General features: G+C 54.0%; 1 protein-coding gene and 1 long non-coding RNA gene across 3 annotated transcripts in view; one reads left to right on the top strand and one right to left on the bottom strand.

Moving 5' to 3' along the window:
* LRRC75A (leucine rich repeat containing 75A) overlaps positions 1 to 23,362 on the bottom strand; it is a 49,426-nt gene extending 26,064 nt beyond the window's left edge. For both annotated transcript variants that reach the window (XM_015437402.3, XM_045375306.2), the window contains exon 1: positions 22,872 to 23,362. In XM_015437402.3, coding sequence (XP_015292888.2) covers positions 22,872 to 23,117 — 246 coding nt within the window. In that variant the 5' untranslated portion in view covers positions 23,118 to 23,362. The remainder of the gene's footprint in view (positions 1 to 22,871) is intronic.
* On the top strand, positions 1,469 to 15,843 carry LOC135967956 (uncharacterized). The gene is made up of 4 exons (XR_010582305.2): positions 1,469 to 1,567; positions 11,287 to 11,344; positions 11,475 to 11,532; positions 14,884 to 15,843. It is a non-coding gene; the product is annotated as an uncharacterized lncRNA (long non-coding RNA).
* Positions 23,363 to 24,486: the final 1,124 nt, after the last annotated feature.

Below are 24,486 nucleotides of genomic sequence, written 5' to 3'. Positions count from 1 at the left end.
CTTTCGGAGGCTGAAGCAGGAGGACAGCTTGAGCCAGGGAGGTTGAGGCTGAAGTGAGCTATGACAGTGCCACTGCACTCCAACCTGGGTGACAGCCAGAGCCCCAAGAAGGCAAACATAGACATGTTCTTGGGATAGGAGGGAGCAGGTGAAAGGTGTACATTCTACCTGCTGTTCTTTTTCTGGCCCTGACACTTGGTTATTAAACATTTTTGCCACCATGTGTCTAGTGGTGGATCTGTTTTCTTTGAATTTCCTTTCAGGTATTGGTCTGCGGAACATAGACCTTTTCTCAGGCTGGCGCTTCCTCAGGAAAACCAACGCTGGCTCTGTGTCTTCTGTATTTGTCTTTTTTGGTATTCTGTGCATGATACACTTTCATCCAGGGTTTCCAGTTTGCCTTCCATGTCACTGATTTCACATCCATCATTACCGCTCTCACTGCCCCCAAGAAGGATTGCAAGTCGGCTAGCATTTCATTTCCTTGCAATTCTTATTTTGCTTGTTAATCTCTCCTTTCATCTCATCCTATTAGTTTTCTTTTCCATCTCAGCTTGGCCTCTTTGGGTGGCCTTTTATTCTTTTCCCGCAAAGTTCATTTCTTCTGGATCCTGCTGTAGATCATTTTCAGAGGTCGGGGTTCAGGTCCCAGGAAGCTCAGGCTTCCCCCATCCCCAGCTTGTGCACTCTCGAAGAGATCTAGTCTATCAGCGCATCCTTGTCCCCACGACAGCCTCCTTGGGTTGGGGCTGAGTCCACCTCTCAGGACTCTGGCTTGCACAAGAGTCCGGCCCCAGGATGAGACTCAGGCACCGTGCTTACGTGACTCTGACCTTGAGAAGGGACATCTTCACCCACTTCATGGCCTGAATCTCCAACTCTCACAACAGTGAAGTCCACGGAAATCTGTAACAATGTCTGTATGTTCAGGACGCTTCCTGTCCTTGGACAAGCCCACTGGCTGCACTGTACTTCTCAGAGGCCCTCTCTTCCCGCCTTGGGAGTTGCTGTCTCTGAACGGATGCAGACAGAGACATGGGAGAGGACGAAGGAAGAGGGGAGTGGAAGAGCCCTCCTTCTACCTCCAAATTGTCACTTCCATGGTACAGGACCAGTTGCCTGGCTTTCTGATTGGCACAGTCCTCAGACTAAGGGAGAAAGCGGCTTCCTCCCTTCCTTCCGGAGGTCTCAAATTCCTGGAGGAAGGCTGGATGGTGTCTTTCTTGGCTTTGCTCCATGTGTCTAGCAGTGAGGAGGCTCCTCTCAGACTGCCCACCTGTCTTTGTTTCCAGTGTGCTGAGCGTTTGTGTTTTTTTGGTGTGTCATCTTAGGTGTCTTAGGGGAAAGCTAGGAGAAGCCACAGAGGAGGCCGCCAGCCATACTCTATTTTAAACCTCAACTCCCCCCTTCCCTCTTCAACTCATTTTTAACCCCACTCCCAGAAGGAAGGCCCCACGGGAAATTAGCTTTCATTTGTCTGTCTCCTCCAGGCATGACTCCACAGTTTCTGCAACAACACAGCCGAGGAAAGGAGGACGCAGCAAGTGCTGAATATTAACCAGCAAAGGTAGATGCTTCAATATCGAAAACACCAGGGCCCGCATGTGCAAAGCTACTTAATGAGGGTGTAATCAAACACAGTCCACCAGAAGGAAATTAATTAGAGTCCAGAGGGCAAGCAGGAAGCAGAACCAGGCTGCTCCCCCTCCTGGCTCTAGAACATCACTGGCAGCCACTGCTAAGGGAGGGACAAGCCTGGGGGATGCCAGGACTCAGCTGGGTGCCAGGGCTCCTGTCCTCTTCCCCATGACATTCCGGCTTGCCTTTGGGGGATACCCAGGGGAGGGAAGGGAAATGTCAGGTTCTATTAGGGAAATACAGCCTGAGGAAGCCCCCAGGGAGAGAAGCTGGGACATCCCAGAGTTAAGGAGCTGGGCACAGAGAAGGCTTGCTTCTCTAGGAAGACAATGGCCTCATAAGAAGGAGGACGGAGTCATAAACAACAGAAATGTATTCTCTCATAGTTTTGGAGACCAGAAATCTGAAATCAGGGTGTTGGCAGAGCTGCACTCCCTCTAGGGATTCTAGGGGAGACTTCATTCTTTCCCCATGTGTGACAGGGAAGGGAGGGACGCCAGGCACAGACCTATGCACCAAATGAGAGAGACAGATACAGGGTGCAGTGGGATGAATGGTAGCCCCCAAAAGACATGCCCACGTGCTTGTGCCCAGAAACTGTGAATGTGACCTCATTTGGAAAAAGGGTCTTCACACACAGATTACCTTCAGGACCCTGAGATGAGATGATCCTGGTTTATCCAGCTGGGAGGGCCCTGAATCCAAAATAAGTGTTCTTACAAGAGACACAGAGAAGGCAGCAATGTGTAGGTGGAGGCAGAGAAGGGAGTGACGCGGCCGCAACCACCAGAAGCTGGAAGGGTGAAAGAGTGAAATCTGCCCTGGAATCTCTGGATGGAACACGGCCCTGCCGACACTCTTACCTCAGACTTCTGGCCTCCGAACCATGAGAGTATGTTTCTATTGTTCCGAGTCACTCAGCCGGTGGTCATTGGTTACGGCAGCCCCAGGAAATGAATGTACCAGATTGGATCAGGACAGAGGTGGCATTTTCCCCAGGGGCACACCAGGCAAAAGGGAGAAGAGATCAAGGCAAGGGGCCGGGACTCCTCCCTTCTTCCACTGCTGTGGACCTCAGCCAAGAGCACAGCTATGGGCAACCAAGGACATTACTGCCAGAAATCAACTTGCTGTCTCCACCAGCCCCGGAGCCTCTGTGGGTACATGTACCCCTGACACACTCTCCTTTGCCGTCTGCTCGCAGAGGCAGGGCTATACTAATCAGAAATGCTTCCTATAGGACCCCCAAGGTGGTTCTCAGCTCAACAGGGGAAAGAACCTTTCAAAACAGGTGATGAAGGAAATGCCGACACCACTCATGACAAGGGTGAGGCTTGAAGACACTCCACTAAGAGAAATAAGCTAGGCACGAGAGGACAAATACTGCACGAGGCCACTTACATGAGGGACCAAGAGTATCTAATTATTCAAAGTACTCAAATTCACAGAGACAGAGAGTAGAATGGTGGTTGCTGGGACTGGGGAAGAGGGAATTTGTGTTGGGTGGGGACAGGGTTTCAGTTTGGGGACGATGAAAAAGTTCTGGAGATGGAAGGTGCTGATGGTTGCACAGCAATATGAATGTGCTTAATGCCACTGAACTGTGCACCTAAAATGGTTAAAACGGCATTTTATATTTGTATATTTTATCATAACAAAAAAATAGTGGTGAGCTCACCGTCACTGGAAGGATACAAGCAGAGGAGAGACACTCATCAGCCGGCACTGCTGAGGCAGGATTTCTGGACCACAAGGAAGGTGGCCACTAAGAGTTGCCCTCCGGCCCCCTGTGACTCTTCTCATCAGCATGGCCCAGGATGCAGGACCCTGGCATCCAAGGAGGTGCCACTAAGTAGCTATAAGACGTGGGGCCTGGCGAGAGGAACCAGGAAAGAACTCAGAAAAAAAAAAAGAAGCAACAAAAAGCCAGTGACGAAGTTGCGTGGATGGCGGAAGGCAAGCAGGAGTTTGGTGATGGAGTTTGAAGACCAGGACTGAGACGCCCCCCGCTGGAGGGGTATGTGGGGTGCAAAAGCAGAAGTGGCACCAGTGGGCTTGACTGCTCCAGAGAGGGGCATCGCTCCTCAGTGCAGTGACAAGGCGCCTTTAGCCCTGAAAGTGCCACTGTCACACAGGGCGGCCCTGGAGCAAAGTGAGTGCTAATGCACTGAGGCACATGGAAATCTGGTATTTCACACATTGGTCATGTCCAAGAGAATTAGGCGTATCAGAGTATCTAACAGATTGGCCTTCCAATCCCCATTTAAAACGGGTAATTGAGTAGCTGATTTTAAGCTTATGATTTTAAGCAGAACACCGGAAGTGGATTCAGCCAAGTTTGTAAGTTTTGAAATGTTTCAGAGAACTAATAGTCATCATATTTATCAGCTTATTAAATTTTAAGAACTGTTTAGGAACCCGGGAAAGTCCTGCTTTTTAGGATGAGTATTTATAAACTTAAGAACACTGGTTATGTTAAATTTTTAAATTTATAAAATCGCATCAAGATATTTAAAGAAATTTAATTACTTAAGTTATAAACCCCCTACCCTTGAACATGGTCATTTAAATGAACTAGATTCGTGAGATGAATAATGAAATTGGTATGTTAAATGCTTCAGGAAACACTAGGTTTAAAAATTTCCACTTCAATATATATTGAATATTAATTGAGAAAATTCAAGTAGTTGTAAGTAGTCTGTGTGTGTGTGTGTGTGTACCCCAATAATAACTAATGAGAGATAATGCAGACGAGGTGGGCACCCTGCAGAGTCTGGGGCAAGAGCATCAGCACAGCTAGAGAGGGAGGACTATGCAGTTAAGAGCCCGAGGCACACTGCTCGGGCTTGGAAGACACCAAAGCAAAGCAGACTAGCAAAAGTAATGAAAGCAACTGCTACATCCCCTCCCCCTAATAAAACCACTGGACAGCGTGGGAACCCTGTTTGAAGGTGAGGCCTCCTCACACTCCTGCTGATGTCTAAGGTGGGCATTGCCTGGCTCCTGGTCCCAGTCTTGGGGGTTGCCTCTCAAGGGCACCCTGGCTTGGTGCCCGCCACCCCCACAGGCCTGTGAGTTTGGTACCCAAGGAGGTGCCCATGAACACCCAGCTGACTGAAGTCAGCCAGATGCTGCCAGGGAGGGCTGCTCTGTGGAGGTCTGAGCCAAGAAACTGCTGCTGGGGGGTCACTGGCACCCACTCCCCGCTCCACCAGACTTACCCAGCCTGTCTGAAGGATGAGAGGTAAAGACTGGGGTTCTCTGGTTCCACCTCAGGGCCCAGGGGCAGCTCATGACTCTCCCACCCGTCCAAGGCCATGTGGCCCCTGCAGGTTTTTTAAGCCAGGCACCCCGGCAGGCTGGCCCTCCTCAACAGTGACGAGTGTTGCCACCAGGTCTGCCTTGCCCAGCAGGAGTCAGCAGCCTGGGCGGCAATGTTTGGCAGCTTTGCTCAGTGAGGGGCTTCATGACTGCATGTTGTTTGTGTTTTAACTTTGAAGTCTTAAAAAATGACACCCTCTGTGTGAAACAGGCCTCTGGAAACAGATGCCCGGCCGTTGCCAAGTGTAACTTAATTAAAATCCAAGAAACGGCTTTAGCAACAAATAAATAGCTAAAGGATGCCTTCTCTTCAGAAAAATCTAAAGTAAGCTGGGAGGCGCATCAAGCCATACGGAGGATTTTGTCTGCTCCTCCATGGTCATGGCTCTGCCCACACATGGCTGAGGGTGAGGGACAAAGACTGGGGTTAGACCCTAACTCACTGTGTGGCCCTGGGCAGGCCACCCTTCTACACCACAGCTTTCCCACCTACAAATGAGAAGGTTGCACCAGCTCATTCTTCCAAAGAGTTGGAGAGGGCAGCAGAAGAGGGACTTGGACCAAATACATTTGGAACACAAAGAATTCAACAAATAACCATTTTCCTTTTCGTGCTGGACATTTCAGCTACTGTTTTATGACTCCGAAAGGGTGGTGGCATTTGCAATATTTCCCAGATTTATTTCCCAAGCCCCTCCCCTGCTTCCCCATGACCTCTCGTGGACTCGGATTCTGTAGTATGTCTGGGGCCAGATGGTCTCTGAGGTCCGCAGTCCCCTACATTCCACGAATTCTCGGCACTTTGTCATCCATCCCAGCGCCCTCCTAATCTCTCTGCTTGGGAAATTATCTGAATCGGTTGTTTATACCTTCTGGCAAACGCATTTAAGTCCATTTGTCCCTCTCTGCAGTAAATTTTGCCCAAGTGAAATGAAACATTTGGTTCATCCTCAAATGATTTGCAGGTAAAACGGCAAAGAGGTAGAGGAATGACTTAGAAGATCCTTCCGCCTCCCTAACAACCTGCATTCCAAGCAGGAGAGTCTTCATGGGAACAGCCCATTTCTCAGAGTGAAAAGCTGGGGGCTGGAAGGTTGTCTCAGACAGTTAGCCAGTGGCAGGGATTGGGGGCTCCAGAGCCCCCAGAAATTTCTGACTCTGCCTCTATGAGCCCTTGGAAGTTAAGTATTAGCCAGGGTTCTCCCAAGAAACAGAACCGATAAGATGTATGTGTGTGTGGAGAGAGAGAAAGGGATTGATTTATTTTAAGGAATTGGCTCACATGATTGTGGGGGCTGGCAAGTCTGAAGTCTGCAGGGCAGGCTAGGAAGCTGGGGACCCAGGGAGGAGCTGGCAGTGCTGTCTGGAGTCTGGAGGCAGAATTCCTTCTTCCTCGGGGACCTCTTGGAGCCTTCAACTGATTGAATGAGGCTCACCCATATTATGGAAGGTAATCAGCTTTTATCCATTTATGCTTTTGAGATGGAGTCTGTCACCCAGGCTGGAGTGCAGTGGTGTGATCCTAGCTCACTGCAGACTAGAACTTCTGTACTCCTGTAGTCCCAGCTATTCAGGAGGCTGATCCTCCTGCCTCAACCTCCTGAATAGCTGAGACTACAGGTGCAGGCTACCATGCCTGACTAATTTAAAAAAAATTTTTGGTAGAAATGGGCTGAGCATGGTGGTTCATGACTGTAATCCCAGCACTCTGGGAGGCCGAGGAGGGCGGATCACCTGAGGTCCAGAGTTCGAGACTGGTCTGGTCAACATGGTGAAACTCCCTCTCTACTAAAAATATAAAAATTAGCTGGGTGTTGGCTGGGCATAGTAGCTTACACCTGTAATCCCAGCACTTTGGGAGGCCAAGGTGGGTGGATCATGAAGTCAGGAAATCGAGACCACCCTGGCTAACACGGTGATACCCTGTCTCTACTAAAAAATAAAATAAAATAAAATTAGCTGGGTGTGGTGGCGGGCGCCTGTAGTCCCAGCTGCTTGGGAGGCTGAGGCAGGAGAATGGCGTGAACCCGGGAGGTGGAGCTTGCAGTGAGCCGAGACTGTGCCACTGCACTCCAGCCTGGGCAACAGAGCAAGACTCTGTCTCAAAATAATAATAATAATAATAATAATAATAATAATAATAATAATTAGCTGGGCGTGGTGGCACTTGCCTGTAATTCCAGCTACTCGGGAGGCTGAGGCAGAAGAATCTCTTGAACCCGGGAAGAGGAGGTTGCAGTGAGCCGAGATTGCACCACTGCACTCCAGCCTGGGTGATGGAGTGAGACTCTGTCTCAAATTTTTTTTTTTTTTTTTTTTTGTAGAAATGGAGTCTTACTTTGTTTGCCCAGGCTGCTCTTGAACTCCTGGCATCAAGCAATCCTCCCGCTGTGGCCTCCCAAAGGGCTTTTGGGATTACAGGAGTGAGCCACTGCACCTGGTTTTATTTGGCTTTTGTTTTTACTCAAGGTTTAGTGATTTCACATGTAGGTATTTCAGATTTCTTTTTTTTTTTTTTTAGGCTGAATTTCACTCTGTCACCCAGGCTGGAGTGCAGTGGCGCGACATTGGCTCACTGCAACCTCTGCCTCCCCAAGTTCAAGTGATTCTCCTACCTCAGTCTTCAGAGTACCTGAGATTATAGGTGCCCGTCACCACGCCTGGCTGATTTTTTTCTTTTTGAGGTGGAGTCTCGCTCTGTCGCCCATGCCGGAGTGCAGTGGTGCTATCTCGGCTCACTGCAAGCTCCGCCTCCCGGGTTCACGCCATTCTCCTGCCTCAGCCTCCCAAGTAGCTGGGACCACAGGCACCCGCTACCATGCTCAGCTAATTTTTTGTATTTTTAGTAGAGACGGGGTTTCACCGTGTTAGCCAGGATGGTCTCGACCTCCTGACCTTGTGATCCACCCGCCTTGGCCTCCCAAAGTGCTGGGATTAAAGGTGTGAACCACCGTGCCCGGCCACACCTGGCTGATTTTTGTAGTTTTTCTAGAGACTGGTTTCACCATGTTGGCCAGGCTGGTCTCAAACTCCTGAGCTCAAGTGATCTACCCACCTGGGCCTCCCAAAGTGCTGGGATTACAGGCATAAGCCACCATGCTTAGCCTCAGATGTTAATCACATCTGAAAAATACCTTCATAGCAGCATCTAGACTAGTATTTGACCCAAAATTGGGCACCACAACCTAGCTAGACTGACACATGAAGTTAACCATCACAAGCTAAGGGTCTTTACCACTTTAAATCTCTAGGTCAGAGGCAAGGCCAAGGCCAAGGCCAGACCTCCAAGAATCTAGATTCAGACCTCTTGCTGCCCTCCCTCTGGGTGAGCAGAGATGAGTCATGCTGGATGAGGAATCCAGCTCCAATCCAGCTAGCTTTCAACTTCAGGCAGGAAGGGGAGAGCAGGCGGGATAGAGGAGGAGGGCCCCGGGACCCACGACTGTGGCCAGGGCTGAGGCCCTGCCTGTGCTCTTCCACCTCTCCATGCTTGGCCACTTTCCCTAAGACCTTTCAAAATGCGCTCTGGGCAGTGGGGAGGGCAGGAGCCGGCCCAGGAAGGGAGCCACAGATGCCCTTCCAGGGGCCTTCCTAGCAGGAGCCAGAAGGAGCACCAAGGGGCTGCCAGACCCTGCAGCCAGGCAACGTCGTTCCCATCTTAGGGCCCTGCTTCTCAGGGCCTGATTCCCCTCCCCAGGGTGGAAAATCAGCGCGCCTTCTGGGCTGCAGAGGAGGGGACAGGGTGGGGGTGGTGTCCTCAGGGCTGGGAGGGGCCTATGCCTGGTTTCTCAGTGGTCACTGAGTTTGTCTACAGCTTCAAGATACTGGGAGGGAGCAGGTAGGAACTGTGGGAGTGGAGGTGGGTGAGGCAAGACAGCCAATGCCATGGGCCAGGCAAAGGCCCTGCGCTTCCTGTGGCATCTCAGGCCTCTCTCTCCATCCAGCATCCCTGATCCCACCCTGAGGGTCTCTCTCGCTGGACTCCCTCCCTCAGAGCATGGCCCAGGTACAGACTTGGAGCATTTTGCTGCATACCTGCTTTCAGGTCACCAACCAGCTGCCCACACTCCACCTCTTGCCCATTTTCTTTTCTTTTCTTTTTTTTTTTTTTGAGATGGAGTCTCATTTTGTCACCTAGGTTGGAGTGCAGTGGCATCATCTCAGCTCACTGCAACCTCCGCCTCCCAAGTTCAAGTGATTCTCCTGCCTCAGCCTCCCAAGTAGTTGGGGTTAGGCACGCACCACCACGCTCAGCTAATTTTCGTATTTTTAGTAGAGATGGGGTTTCACCATGTTGGCCAGGCTGATTGTGAACTCCTGACTGCAGGCTATCTGCCTGCCTCAGCCTCCCAACGTGCTGGGATTATAGTAGTGAGCCATCGCACCTGGCCTCCCATTTTCTAAAAGAGTCTACTTCCAGCCCAAAGTCCCTCCCCGCTCCATGTCCCCATTACCCTCAGAGAGCCCTCTTCTGGTCCTGGCTCATGGACCGGCCTCTCCCTAAGACAAGCGACACCAAAGCCATTTCCATTCACCTCGCCCTGCTGGACCTTTTCTGGAGAGATGGGAATTCTTGGAACAGGTAACTTATTCTCTTTTGTGTCTGAGTTTCCATGTCCCAAACCAACCCCTCTGAGTTCCTGCTGGTCTGTCTTGGGCCGACAGCTGTCTGGAAACCCCACCAGTGAGAATCCTGCCGAAGACTGTTTTTACTCCGAAACGCCACAACTCCAGAAGGCTGTGGAAAACATAAGTCTGCAGCTGAGAATCATAAAAAGTTCAGAAGACTGGCACATCCTAGGAAAAACTAAATCCACTGGAGTGACTAAGCCTGAAGAAGTGGAAGTTACTTACTGGGGTAGGAGCACCCAGACCTCATTCCCCCAGAACTGCCAGAGGCGAGGATGTGAACCGTCTGGGAAGCTTGAGGGGAGTCCTGGACCCCTCCAATACTGCAGGGTCTGGGGCTCAAGGGAGCCCAACAAGGACACCCTGATGCCTCTGCTGGTGCCCTCGGTGCCCCTGACTGGGTGAGTCCAGATCCACTCAGGTTGTCTTAGATTCTGTCTGATCCTCTTTGAGAGCCAGGGTGTTGAGCTGGAACTTTCTAGAAGATTCCCAATTCCTGCAGCTCCTCGATTCAAGAGAAAGAGGGCAAGTACCCAGTTGAGAGGCAGAAGCCAAGTTTTGTCAGGTGTTCCGCAGTTCACTGCCTCAGGTGATTTAAGAAGGCTGTGCCCGAGGAGATGCATGGGAGAAGGGCTAAGGCTCCTTAAAGGCCTCAGCTGATAAAGACTCTAAACTTCCGTGCAGTCTCACCAATGCTGCCAAGTACAGCTGTGCAAGGCATGCACTGCACAAGGGTGTCTGGGTGGGGCTGAACTCACCAAGCCTTGACTCTGACTGTGCCCAACCAGACAGGCACCTTCTTCCACTTCTCATAAAGGCACTCTATGGGCTAGAAGCCACATTCCACCTCAGTGAAGGAAATCAAGGTGATAGGCATCCTTGAGTGACCTGACTCAGTCACTGAATGGCCTCTACACCCCCGAGTTCTTGGTTTTCCTGGGCTGCCAGGAGCAGAGCTGTAGCCAAATTCTAACATGGAGGCAGCGAGCTCATGAAGCTTGCCCCTCGATAGGAATACCTCTTCAGGTCGTGGTCCTGCTCTCTGCTTCCTCCAACACTAGGTCATCATTGTCATAGCCACTACCATCTCAACATCTTACTTTAAGAAATAAACTGTTTGCCTGTGGTCCCAGCACTTCGGGAGGCCGAGGCAGGTGGATCATGAGGTCAGGAGATCGAGACCATTCTGGCTAACATGGTGAAACCCCGTCTCTACTAAAAAATACAAAAAATTAGCCGAGCGTGGTGGCGGACGCCTATAGTCCCAGCTACTGGGGAGGCTGAGGCAGAATGGCGTGAACTCGGGAGGCGGAGCTTGCAGTGAGCCGAGATCGCACCACTGCACCTCCAGCCTGGGGGGCAGAGCAAGACTCTGTCTCAAAAAAAACCCAAAATAAATAAAATAAAAATAAAAAAGAAATAAACTGTTGAAAAAGTGTCACTAGGAGCATGGGTCCCGAACCCCCAGGTCACAGACCAGTACCAGTCTGTGACCTGTTAGGAAGCAGGCTGCACAGCAGGAGATGAACAGTGGGCCAAAGTTCCTGCCTGAGCTCCGCCTCCTGTCAGATTAGTGGCAGCATTAGGCTCTCATAGGAGCACAAACCCTACTGTAAACTGCAAATGTGAGGGATCTAGGTTGCACACTTATGAGAATCTAATGCCTGATGATTTCTCACTATCTCCCGTCACTCCCAGATGAGACCATCTAGTTGCAGGAAAAGCAGCTCAGTGCCCTCACTGATTCTACATTACGGTGAGTTGTATAATTATTTCATTATATGACAATGTGATAATAATGGAAATAAAGTACATAATAAGTGTAATGTGTTTGAATCATCTCAAAACCATCCCCCACCACTGGCCATGGAAAAACTGTCTTCCAGGAAACTGGTCCCTGGTGTCAAAAAGATTGGAGACCGCTGACTTAGGAATACACTCAAGGTAACTATGCTCCCCATTCTTCCCCTCTCCTGAGGCTGTCCCTCCCCATCTCCTTCTCCTGCCACAGTGAAGGGACAGCACAGGTCCTCTGTGTCCCAGAGCCCCCTCTTCCATCTTGCCTATGATGAGGGTACCCAGCCCACCTGTCCCAACCCGAGGAAGCTCAGAAAACACCGAGTTTTTCACTGGGACAGACCTAGGCATCACTTCCAATGCTTCTCCAGGGACCATTGGGCAGGGCAGGGTCTTGGGAATCAGGGACCTGGTTCCAGTCCTATGTGACCCTGCAAAGGCCACTCCTTGTCTCTGGGCTGCGTGCGCCTCTGTTGAACATCTCAGCTCTGACTGCAGCAGGCCTTCTCACCAAAGGAGCCATGGAACCCCTCCTTCTGCCATTTCCTCCAGGGAGGGAAAGGGGCAGAGGCAGATCCAGGCCACTTGGCCCTCTAAGGACATTAGAACCTCAGCGCTGCCTGTCCTCTGATGGCAGTGAGCCAGGACCATTGCCAGGAGAGAGCCGGTGAGACCACAATGTGCAAGGCAGCCAGGTAGCCTGTTACAAGGCCACAGGACTGCACCAGGTACTAGCACCTACCTGGTGCCAGGTGAGATGAGAGCCCCTCCATGTTTCCCTCTCTGTAGCCCCTGCTCTCTGCTGCCCACCCATAGGAAGTGTGATAGTCAACTGTATGTGTTTATACATGTAAATCTTTTGATTCTGTTTCTCTGGAGAAGCCTGGCTTATAATACAGGAAGTAACATCCCCACGGGAAGACATTAAGAGCCTTAAGTAGGAAATTATGAACCAATCTCAGGAGCATCTCACTGTCATGCTGAGTCCACTGTAGGCCCTGCCATAGGAACGCAGAGCTTCAATCTTCAACAATCTTCAACACCTGGGCCCCGGCAGGTGCAGTGCAGGAGGACTGCTGGCTACCCCCTGCCCTCCCCCATGATGGCCTGGCAGAAGCAGGTGTCTGTGGGTGGGCGAGATGGTCCTGGCATTCAGCAGAGGAGGGGAGATATGTCTCCTCCCCGAGCCCTGTCTGTGCTTGTCCTCATCCTGTATCTGAGCTACGGGCTCTCCAGACAGTGGGGCAGGCAGCTCCAGGCTCACCATTTACCAGGAGGGAATCAGAAATAGAGGTTTTGTTTTCAGCCGCCCAGCCCACCACAGAGCTCTGCCTCCCCAGGAGCACCTGCGGCTCCTGTTCCTCTGACTCCCCCATCATCTACAACACAGCCCTTTCCACAGTCTGCACCCACAGGGGACTCCCCAGGTCCCCATGGGGAAAGGGGTGTTGGAGGGCTGCCAGGTGCGCGGTGTGTGTTGGGCGGTCCAGGTCCAGGGCAGGAATTCTGACCGTTATGCTTGGTGCGGGGCAGCCTCTCCTGGGCCCTTACCTGCCCCTGGCACCAAGGGAGAGAAACCTGCCCCACTCCTGTCCTTTTCTGTCGGGCAGGGCCTGAACCTGGGGCTCCAGGAGGCCGTGACTGCATAGACAGAAACTAAGGGCAGTGGGGTGGGACGGGGGGCATCACAGGTTGCCAACTTCCCAGGCTGCAAGTGCTGGCTCCCTGTGGTGCTGGGTGTCCCTCGGTGGATGAGGGCTGTCCTGCAAGCCTCCTTGGCACCTGTATCTGTGGGCGGAGGCTCCATGGGGACAGCGGCTGTAGGGTGCAATGCATGTAGGAATGTGCAATGCATGGGGTCCCAAGATAGCTGGGGGCACTTCCTACAGGTCCCTGGCATGCTCTGGGAGAGATCTGGGCTGAGGGCCGTGGGAAGGCCAAGTGGGTAGGAGAGGGACAGGCTTGAGGACCAGGGCCGCTGGGAGGCGCCGGCAGAGCAGGTCAGGCAAAGCCCACCTAGGAAGTGGGGGAGATGGGGCTACCCACAGCTCCTGGGCCTAGTGCCTGTGTCCACTCATGAGCCCCATTGAGGAAAGGGGTTTGCCTAGCAGTCAGTGTGTGCGTGCCCTGCACCTGTGTAGGCCCCCATGGCCAGAGACAAGGGCAGAGCTGGAATCTGACCATGGCCAGCCCTGCAATCACTTGCCAGTCCTCTATGGCATCAGTGGCTGCTCTGAGCCCTTCTAGAAATGAGCGCCTTGGCCAACCCTGCCTTCCCTACTTGTTCCAACTGGTGCCAGCTCCGCTTAGGTGCCCAGGGACGTCTGCTGAGTGAAAGAACCGAGTACTAGTGCACAGTCAGCTGCCAGGCAGGGTTCTTGCCCTCTGAAGGCAAAGGCCCTGAAGCTTGGCTGGGGCTGGCAGGTCTGGGTCTCTGTGGACAGGACAGAGGCCGGAATGGGGACAGGCTCCATCCAGATGAGCATGGAGAGTAGCCCCTCAGAAAAGGCAGAGCGGAAAGTAGAGGGAGAGGAGAGAGACCAGATGTGCGAGGGGCCAGAGCAGCCCCCACAGTAGGCGGAAAGGTGGCAAGGGAGCCAGGCACTGAGTTATGTGGGCAGTGGGTCCCAGCAGTGCCTGCCCCAGCCTCATTCCCCTCCCCAGTGCTCTGAGATGAATGGCTTATGGCACACAGGGCAGCTCGGGCCTCTGTGAGTGCTGGGCTTTGCTCACGTGTGAAAGTCTGCAGGTTCCCTGGTTCTGGCCTCTGCTCCTGGCACCATGTGATGAGGCCTTTCACCCTCCATCAGCTAGGACTGCGGTCAGCACAGACAGGTTGGCCTCAGCCGTATGGGGGGTCGGCCCCAGTTACCTGGTGGGGAGGTATCTGTGTCCCCTCTCTGTCCTGGGACCGCTGCATCCCAGCTCTTGCACCAGCTGAGGCCAAGGTGGGTGAACTTAGGGCTCGAATGTGAATCTGGCTCAGGGCCTGGAAGAAATAACTGACCACACATGGGAATGAAGGGGTCTTTCCAAAACCACAGGCACCTGCTGGAATCTCAGCAGTGGTAGTGAACCTCAGGGGTCATTTCACCCACCACGCCGTCATTCTGGAGATGGGGAACCCAAGGCCAGAGAAGGGAAAGGGCTGGGCAAGTTAGGGTTTCCACTGGGGCCAGAACTGAGGGCTCCTGGCTCCCAGTGAAGCCAGCCTCCCTTCTGTGCCAGGCTGTGCACCTGTACTGGTGCTGGCTTCTGGGGTCTTTGCCATCCCTCCCGGAGGGAGGGAAACAGTTGCTGCCGTGGTTTTCTCCTGGTGAGTTGCCTGTTGCATCCCCAGTGCCTAGACTGGTGCCTGGAGGAGCAGGAACTCGATTGTTGAATAAATGATTTAATGCATACTGGTTTTTTTTCTTTTCTGCTCATCTAATTTTCTCATTTTTCTATAATTGTATATTGCTTTTATAAAATTTTAAAAACCACCATTTTTACTTTAAGCAACATTCTGTCAGCTTCACAAAACCACCTAATGAGGCCAAGCGCGGTGGCTCATGCCTGTAATCCCAGCACTTTGGGAGGCTGAGGCGGGCGGATCACGAGGTCAAGAGATCAAGACCATCCTGGCCAACATGGTGAAAGCCCATCTCTACTAAAAATACAAAAATTAGCTGGGCATGGTGGTGTGTACCTGTAATCCCAGCTACTCAAGAGGCTGAGGCAGGAGAATCGCTTGAACCTGGGAGGCAGAGGTTGTAGTGAGCTGAGATGGCGCCACTGCACTCCAGCCTGGCGACACAGCGAGACCCCATTTCAAAAACAAACAAACAAACAACAAACAAAAAACCCCACCACCTAAGGAGCAAAATAAACATGAGAAAATGCTTTATGGACTAGAAAGCCATGTGCAGATGGGGGAGGTGTCCCTAATGCGTGCTCCCCTGCCCAAGGCACGGCTGACACTCAGACAATCAAATTGAGCTGGGCGCCCTTCTTGACCGCCACCAACCGCTTCCAGTTCTCACAGCCCCACTCCCCAACGGCAAAGGATGGGAGGCTGCAGAGGGGAGCTGACCAAGATCCGGCAGAGGAACAAGAGTCTGCTTCTCACCCAGGGAAGCGGAAAACACACAGCAGGGAAGACACAGTGAAAGAAACAGAGACACCAAGAAAAGCCGCAGGGAGTGGGAGGCAGAGAGGCAGAAGGACACGCGGACACCGCCTGGACACCGAGGGTCGAGCAGGGGCAAGGGGCAGCTCTGAAGGTGGCCCCGGCATACACTCACACACAAGGGCACTCCCCACACTCAGCTGCGCTCCCATGTCTCTCCTGGTTAAGATAAAGTTAGAAACATCAAAATGCCACATCTCTTTGAGCAGCAGCCGCCGGCAGAGCTCCATATGGCTGCAGCAGCCAGGAGTCTGAGCTAATAAAAGTTAAAAAAAAAAAAAAAAAAAAAAGCTGGGAAATGCTCCTGGAGAGCCACGTGGGCACTGCTCGGGGCCGGGTGGGGGTGGGGAGGAGAGCAGGCACCACAGGAGGGGGGTCCCCGCCCCTGCTTGGCGCGCCAAGGTCTCTGTTCTCATTTAGAACACCCAGCCCTTTTAGTAATGATGAGTCCAAGATGCAGCAACCAAATCTGCTGTTTTAGATGCCTGGGCCCTCTCCTACCTCCATTCCAGTTTCTCTTAATGGGAGAGGACATGACAGTCAGTGCTGAACGTTTGCGTCCCCTCCTCTCCACTCCCAAATGTATATGTTGAACTCCTGACCCCCAAGGTGATGGTATTGGGAGGTGGGGCCTACAGGAGGTGATTCGGTCATGAGGCTGAAGCCCTCATGAATGGGATTAGTGCCCATATAAAAGAGACCCAGACAGACCCTTCATTCCTTCCACCATGCGAGAATGCAGTGAGAGGGCACCATCACCAGAAAGCAGCCTCGCCAGTGAATCTGCCAGCACCTTCATCTTGAACTTTCCAGACTCCAGACTATAAGAAATAAATATCTGCTGTTTATAAGCCACCCAGTTTATGGTATTTTGTTATAGCAGCCTGAAAGGACTAAGACAGTCTTCGAGAACAGCCAGGAGGAGCCAGGACCAGCAGAGAGAGAGAGAGAGAGAGAGAGAGAGAGAGAGAGAGAGAGAGAGAGAGAGAGAGAGAGTGTGTGTGTGTGTGTGTGTGCGTGCGCGTGCGCGCATGCGTGGTTTTCTTGCAGGGCACCAGCAGCCCTGCTCTTGGTGAGGAAGGGGAGCCAGATGGCTGGCTGAGGATCCCCACACTAGGGGGAGAATCTCCAATGCTGACCCCACCCCCTCTGCATCCTGATGGGGGAGTTAGAGAAGACCCTGGTCACTAGATAACCCTTCTTCAAGGAGCCTCTGCCCTGCAGACAGGGTGTGGGGATGCAGGGAGGAGTCATGGCTTCCACCCCACAGGTTACAGGGGGATGGGGGAATATCCCGGCCCATGCTCACGGTAGAAACACTTTAGAAGTCTGAGCCAAACCCCACTGTCTCCTGCGAGAGAACGCCAGGGACAGAGGCTGGAGGAAGTGTGTGCCTGATGGGAAGTTTCAATCCATTCTGTAAGAATTTCCTGAAAACAGATTGTGTGCCAGTTTTTATGGCCTCTGCCCCAGAAAAGCACGCATGGCAATGAAATGACCCTGGGGGAGGGGAGGGTGCACCCACCCTGATGGTCCATGGATAGAGGCCAGGGTACTTTAGGACTTCTGAAGACAGCAAAGCAGTTTCTGGTAATCTCTGAGGAGGTGGCATTTGTTCCAGAAAAAAGGACCCTGTAACCCCACCCCACCACCTCACCAGACCCTAAAGTCAGAATAATTGGCCCAGCTACAGCCCCTGCAGTCGTGCTTAGCCACTACAGAGGCTGCTATTTCCCCAGTCACTGTCCCTGGCAGCCTTGGAAACCAATGAAGCAGGCTCGACACAGGAATCCCTCTGCATCTTTATCACTGGAAAAGCCTCGATCCAGCCCAGGCAGAGAGCGGCGGATTTTAAAAAGGGAGGTTTCTCTTTGTGGAGGAAATGAACATGATTCAGCACAAGAGCCGATCAGGAATGTGGAGGCCAGGCTCTCCCATCAGGCTCCACTCCCCTCCCGCCACCTCGGCAGAGGCCCCAGACTGCACCTGCCGGATGGGATCCCGTGGTGCCACGGAGCCTGGGCACCATGCCACTCCTCTCTCCAAGAACACCACCACCTGGCAGGCTGCCAGGAACAGCCAAGCCCTGTGGACATCACTCCCAGAAATCCAACCACACGGAAAACAAACGTGCTGTGTCTCATGACAGTACTAACAAGCCTGGTAAATCAGCCCACAGTTGCACAGCCGTAGCTGGGGAATCCAAATGCTTTCTGAGGACACACTGACGACAGCAGCAGAGACACACACGCGTACACACATCTTCACGGCACACAGACTCACTAAGGTATGCCACAAGCCTGCAGGTTTTCAATACCATACAGTGGATAACAGCGGTGGTGGCGGGTCTCCACCCTCAGGAAGCACTAGACCTTATCTGACAAACAAAAGGAAGATCAGGGAAAAACTCTGCATGGACTGAATGCCTCCCAGTGTGGTAGGACCTCAGAGGCACATGGATCTCTGAGCTTAGGCTGACATGCCCAGGAAGGTGGGCCCTGGAAAGGTAAGGTGCATTCAGTGGAAACAAGAAAAGCATTCCAGGTGGAGGAAGAAGAGCAGGCCCAGCGCAGGGGCCCCCTGCTTGGAGTCTGGTAGACTTCTAACCTGCTCACCTAAAGAGGCGTTCTTAGGTGGGGGTGGGAGGAAAAAGGTGACCTTCAGAGGTCATTATGCTCATCTTTCTGCTTCCAGGTAGTAATGACCTGTCCAGTCTCCACATCTCCAGGGAGTCTCGAGGTGCCTGTCCATTATTCAGCTCCTCTTGAGGGATGAGTTAAACTCTTAGGTCCTGGCTCTGTGGCCCAGGCTGGAGTGCAGTGGTGTGATCTTGGCTCACTGCAACCTCTGCTTCCCAAGCTCAAGCCATCCTCCTACCTCAGTCTCCCAAGTAGCTGGGACTACAAGTGCACACCACCATACCTGGCTAATTTTTGTATTTGCATTTGTAGAGACACCCATGTTGCTCAGGTTGGTCTTGAACTCGTGAGCTCAAGTTATCCGCCTGCCTCCTAAAGTGCTCCTAAAGTGCTGGAATTACAGGTGTGAGCCATTGCGCCTGGCCTCAGTGGTTCTTGTTGGCATTAGCTGATGTGGCTCCTATTCCCAGGTGCAGAGTGAAGCCAGCCCCACCACCCCAGACAGCAGAGGGAACCAGGATTCCAGGCCCTAACCATACCAATGGGGGGCCCAAACAGGTTAATATAGGAACAGCCCTGCTTAAGGGGCGTGCACCATACTTCAAGTAAACCAACCCCATCAGCCTCTTCTCATGGAAAGCTGGGGTGCTGGTGAACATGAAGACAGGGGCTACCTCAGCTGGGTGTGTCCCAGGAAAACAAATGTCTTTTTCTGCTGCTCCATGACACAGGCTGACAGCTCAGTCCAAAATTTTGAGGACTCAGGGAAACTGCTGGGCTGAAGAGATGACAGCTCACCTTCCAGGTGGCCTAGCACTTGCCCTCTCTCAGTGACGGAAGGTTACTTCTTCTCCAGGCCTCCTTAAAGACAGCAGGCCTGGCTGGGCGTGGTGGCTCATGCCTGTAATCCCAGCACTTTGGGAGGCTGAGGTGGGCAGATCACGAGGTCAGGAGCTCGAGACCATCCTGGCTAATGTGGTGAAACTCCGTCTCTACTAAAAATACAAAAAAATTAGCCAGGAGTGGTGGTGGGCACCTGTAGTCCCAGCTACTCAGGAGCCTGAGGCAGGAGAATGGCATGGACCCGGGAGGCGGAGCTTGCAGTGAGCCGAGATCATGCCACTGCACTCCAGCCTGGGCGACAGAGCAAGGCTCCATCTCAAAAAAAAAGACACCAGGCCTGAGCCCAAGACTTAGGGAAGGACATCTGGGGAAGGGGAAGGCCTGGAAGGATGGCGGCCAGAAAAGGGCAGAGGAATGGCCTCTCCCATCCAAAGCTGGCTTCTTTTATCTCCACGAGCACTTGCTCCAGATGCTTCTAAATGTGCAGTGAGTTTTTGATCCAGACTGAACCCTGGCCAGGTAGATAGAATCCAAAAAATCCTTGGGCCAGGCCTGAGAAAGGATGCCACAACCCTGCCCCTAGTCTGGCCAGACCCAAAGTGAGGCAGATTTTCCTGTTTCTTATCATAGTCACCAAGAGAATGTGTCTTAAATGGCAGCACCAATACCATGTCACACACTTTGTAGCATTTGCTCTGCTCCATACCCCAGATCCCTCTTTGGGAAACAAAGAGACACAACTCAGAGAGGTTATCTGCTGGGCCCAAGGTCACAGCTGACTGAGGACCGGAAGGCGAGCTGCCTACTTGATCCTTGGCCCTGGACTCTTCTCAGATTACACTCATCTTAAAGGGAAGGGGATTACTTTCTGTTCCTTCAAGGTAGATGCCTGGCATCCTGCCTGCACCCCTGGCCATAGCTCAGGGTCGTCTGTGCTGAATGAGGCTTCCTGATACCCCTGCAGCAAGTGACAAGCTGGAGAGACACCCTCCAAATCTTAGATGCTGAAGAGGGGCATTCAGAAGAAGTGGCACCAGCAGCCACAGTCCTTCAGCCCACCGTGAACTGCCACACATGCACCCGGGTTGGGTCTCTCTTTCCAGACTCCCAGCCTGGAGCAAGTCACAGCAGGCAGAACAGTGGTATTGGACTGGAGCAGAGATTCTGAACTTGGAGTCTGTAGCTGGGTTTCAGGGGCTTTGTGAACCCTCCGAAATTGCCTGTGAGATCGCGTGAGTCAGTGCATTTGTCTGGGAAGACTGTGTGTAGCTCTTTCAGAGCCTCAAAAAGATCAAGGACTCGAAGAGGCTAAGAAGCACAGGAACAAAGGCTCCTGAGGCCCCACCAGCCATATGGCTCTGGGCATACACAAATCCAGCAGCGAAATCCACGTTATCAAATGCAGGAGAACATGCTGTGTGAATGGAGGTGAGGGCTACTGTCCTCGCTGCTGTGCCTGCTCACTGACACCCACCCCAGAGGCCTGCATGACATTCCTGCAGAACTCAGTGTCCCACGCTTTGCAGACCCCTGTCTTTACTGGCTGTCTTGCTGGTCTGACCCCAGTGAGGCTTGGGTGTTCTCATGGCTCTCACTGGCTGCTCATTCCCTTTCTGAACATCACCACCTCCAGACTAGAGGAGGAAACTGGAATGGAAAGGAAAATGCAATTTGGGAGAAAGAGCCACTTCAGTGCACAGCACAAATCCAGCTGGACATTCCTCCAAATGGCCTCAGGGTCCTAGAAAGCCACCTCTCTGTCACAGGCATGCGAACACTCCTGTGCTCCACTGCCACACTGCTCAAGGCCCATGACCACTTCCTGGAGGGGTCCTGCTTCATCCGTTCCAGGACACACAGGGCAGCTCCAGGCCCATGGCCCTCACATCCCCAGCCAGCGGTTAAAGGAGCCCAACACAAGCCCAGAGCCTGAGGACCTGCTGCTTTCACAGAAAAGGGGGAAGTCTGATAAGCCCCTTCCCACCGCCCATCAGTCCTCCCAGTCCTCCCAGTCCTGCAGCTGAGGCGGGTACCAGGACACCAATAAGACCCATGTGCAGATGTCTGAGGAAATGCTTCTTGCTTCAAGGATCCCACAGTGGGGCTGCAGGGGCTTATCTACTCCCCTGCAAGGCAGGCAGAAGCTCAATGTTCCCAGGATGTGGAATCATACTCAGCCATACAAGGACTGGGGAGCCCAAAGTATCTGCCCACTTTGGGTCCAGTCTCCTCCCGTGGGCCTCCAAGCGACCCTCCATCATGCGAGCTTCACTCTGGTCTTTCACCCTCCAAGAAGTGCTTGCCAGCTCCCTCTGCTCTTCTGTATCCCCCAAAGCACCCACTGCAGGGTGGGGGAAACAGCATGTGATCAGGAAAACCTTACTGTATGGTGTGTAAATGGGATACCATGGTCTGGAAAACCCATTCTTCTGTTTAAAAGTGAAAGAGTTACTACAAAGGCCATATGTCAGTTTCCAATTTTCAAAAGACAAAGAAATACACACTGCTAAAGTTAAGTGGTGCATAATGTCATCTTTCTTTGATGACTGAACTCAGAGAAGGCACATGGGGATCTGGCAGCGTCTTGGGCATCATTCTGGAGGTTGTTGGGAAAAGCAGAGGCAGGAGCAGAAGTCTCACATCTTCCCAAGTCCCCACGTCTCTGCTTGCCTCTCCCTGCGCAGTGCGCAGCTTGGGGACACATACTTTAGGGTAAGAGCGCACCAGATACAAAGGTGGGGGAGAGAGCTGCAGAACCCAGGAGGGATGTGGGTCTGATTAGATTTTGGAAGCTCCTCCCAGGAAGGTGCTCCTACAGCCTCTTTCATCGGTGACTGGAAAACCTCAGAAAGGTCACCTGAGATTTTCCCTCTGCCATCCACGGTAGACTCTACCTCTAATGGGGTCAGTCTAGCAAGAATATGGGGCCTGGATTGTCTACCCCCCAAAGCCAGGCCAAGACAAGCTGTTTGGTGATGCAGGAGAGCAGCTTTGCACTCCCCTGCCTGACTTATACTCAACAAAATGCATGGCATGGGCCATGCTCCTCTCCCCACCAAAGAAACTGAGAAAGGAAAACAAGCCACAGAGAGGTGAGTGACAGCATTAGCCCCAGGGCAGCCCCAAAGCACTGGCCAATTCTGCAACATCTGTCCCTAGCCAGTGGGGCAGGCAAAGGCTAAGGACAGAGTCCTGGCAGCCTCCTGAAGTTCTTGCTGGCCAGGTGGTCACGCAGGACACCAAATCCAGCTCTCCTGTCTCTACAGCTTTCCACAGGGGCTCATGGTTGAGGATCTGCCAAAGTTAGTCAGGGGAGAGGAAACAGTCTCCTTGAACTACAATCCAGGATGCCTCCCAGGAGAGTGAAGGACCTAGGGACTGGAATCTCATTGGCCCCAGGGCTGTGTCCCTGGACTGGCTCTCGGGAAGCCAAGCCAGGTCCAACTGATAACCGCATTCCTTGAGGACCCTCGGCAGGGAGTGACTGCCAGTGGGCAGACCGGAAGAAAAGAGCCCTGGCCCAGATCAGGCAGGCATCCCGGCTTCCCCGCCCACCGACTATCCCCGGAGACCAGCCTTCTTCTCTGCCTGTGGAGGAGAGCAGTGGGGACATTATGCCAACAGGTCCCCTTTGGCGGGCCTCACCGGCCAGCCTTCCTCCACCCTGCCCTGAGGCCCCAAATTCAGCGGGAGCGCCGAGGCACCTGCTGCCAGACAGTGCTCCATCCCCGCGGAAGGGGGCTTTGGGCGGTGCCCCTCGGTGCCCCCAGCTTCCTCGGTTAGGGGTGGGGGGCCCCTGGCCCGGCGCGCCCCCCGCGTCCCCTCCCCGCGCTCACCTGGCGCAGGTGCTGCAGCAGTGTCCCCGCCTCCTCCCGCCGGCCCTGGCGCACCATCCGCAGCAGCTCCTGGACCATGCCGACGCGCCGGTGGTAGGGGGGCAGCCCCGCGCCCGCGCGCCCCGCCTTGTCCCCGGCGCGCAGCAGCAGCGACGCCCAGAAGTCGGGCCGTTCGCGGCGGGGGCCCGGCGCAGCGCCGGGGCTGGCTCTCTCCGCCAGGCTGCCCTTGGTCTGCCGGGTGCCCATGCTGCCGCCGCCGCCGCCCGCCGGGACTCTCTGCGCTGGGCCGCGAGGCCGCGTCCCCGCCAACCGCCCGCCCCTCGGCCGCCCGTGCGCGCCCGCCTCCCGGGCTGCAACTTTGGGGGAACTGTTGCGCGCGGGCGGCGCGGGGGCGGGCGGGCGGCTGTCGGCGCTCCCCGCGCTCCTCCCTCTTGGCTACCCGGGCGCGCTCCCCGGGCGCTCGCTGCCTGCCTGCCCGCCGGCCCCGCCCCGGCCCGGCCCGGCCCGCCCCGCCCCCGGCCCCCGCCCCCCGCCTCCGCGCCCGAGCTCCGCGGCGCCGCGCGCCTCCCTCCCCCAGCGCTCCGGCTCCTTCCCGCCCCGCGGCTCCGGGCGGGGGACCGCCAGGCGCTCCCAGCCTGCGTCCTCCTGGCAGTCGCGCCTCCTGCTGGCGGCAGCGCTGCGCTTCCCGGGGCCGTGGCGTGGGGGCGAGGGGAACGGGCAGGCCCCATGGGTCGTCGCTTTCGGTGCCCACCGGGATCCCCCGACGTTTCCACCACCACGAGCCCGAGTGAGGCCCGCGGGAGGCGTCCGGTGCGTCGGGCGAAATGGGGAAAGTTTGGCGCATGGGGGTATGTGTGTTGGGGGGCTCTCTCAGGCCGAGTCGGGTTTCTCAAGATGGGTTCCGCTGAGCCTTAACGCCCAAATCGTCGGAGGCGCTGATTAAAAACACAGGCTCCCAGGCCTCCCCCGAGACCTACTGAATGATAATCACCTTGGTGCTGGGATCCGCCTTTTTAGCCAGCATCTTGGGTGATTCCCATGCACGCTCCTTTGAGACCCGGCCTGCTTGCAGGGCGCTGTAGTGGTGATGGTTGGTGCGCGAACCTGGAAACTGTGTGCGAACTTATGTGTTGTGTGCGTGCCCTTTCATGGAGAGGGCGTGTTGCTTCTATCATGCTCTCAAAGCATCTGGACCGGAGAGGTGTGAACTCCTGTGTTCTCTTGCTCTCACTCTCACGGCCCTGGAGAATGGGCCTTGGGATAGTCCTGGTACAACAAAGCAAACGCAAGTCTGCGAGTTGGCCCAGCGGCACACCCCTGCTGGCCCACCTTCCTCCCCGTGCCTCTGCCAGGCCCAGCCTGTAAGGGACCAGAGCCCTGGGATCTCACGGTGTTGCCAGGGCATGCCAGAGTGAAGGCGAAGGCACGTGGGGGAGCTTCTCTGTTGCAGACCACAGGCCGCCCTGGTCCCTGCGCAGGGCAGAGCAATTGTGCAAGGTCGCCTCTGACCCCAGCCCTGGGTGTTGCTTGAGGGTGTAAGGGCACATGGGCTGTAGGGGCAGGAGGCTGGATCCCAAATCACAGGAAGCCGAGCCCCACTACTTAGCCCTGAGTA

This window comes from Macaca fascicularis, chromosome 16, assembly GCF_037993035.2.
Source record: "Macaca fascicularis isolate 582-1 chromosome 16, T2T-MFA8v1.1".
NCBI classification, from domain to species: Eukaryota; Metazoa; Chordata; class Mammalia; order Primates; family Cercopithecidae; genus Macaca; species Macaca fascicularis.
Note: the sequence above shows the minus strand (reverse complement) of the source record. Positions and strands in the feature narration are given on the sequence as shown.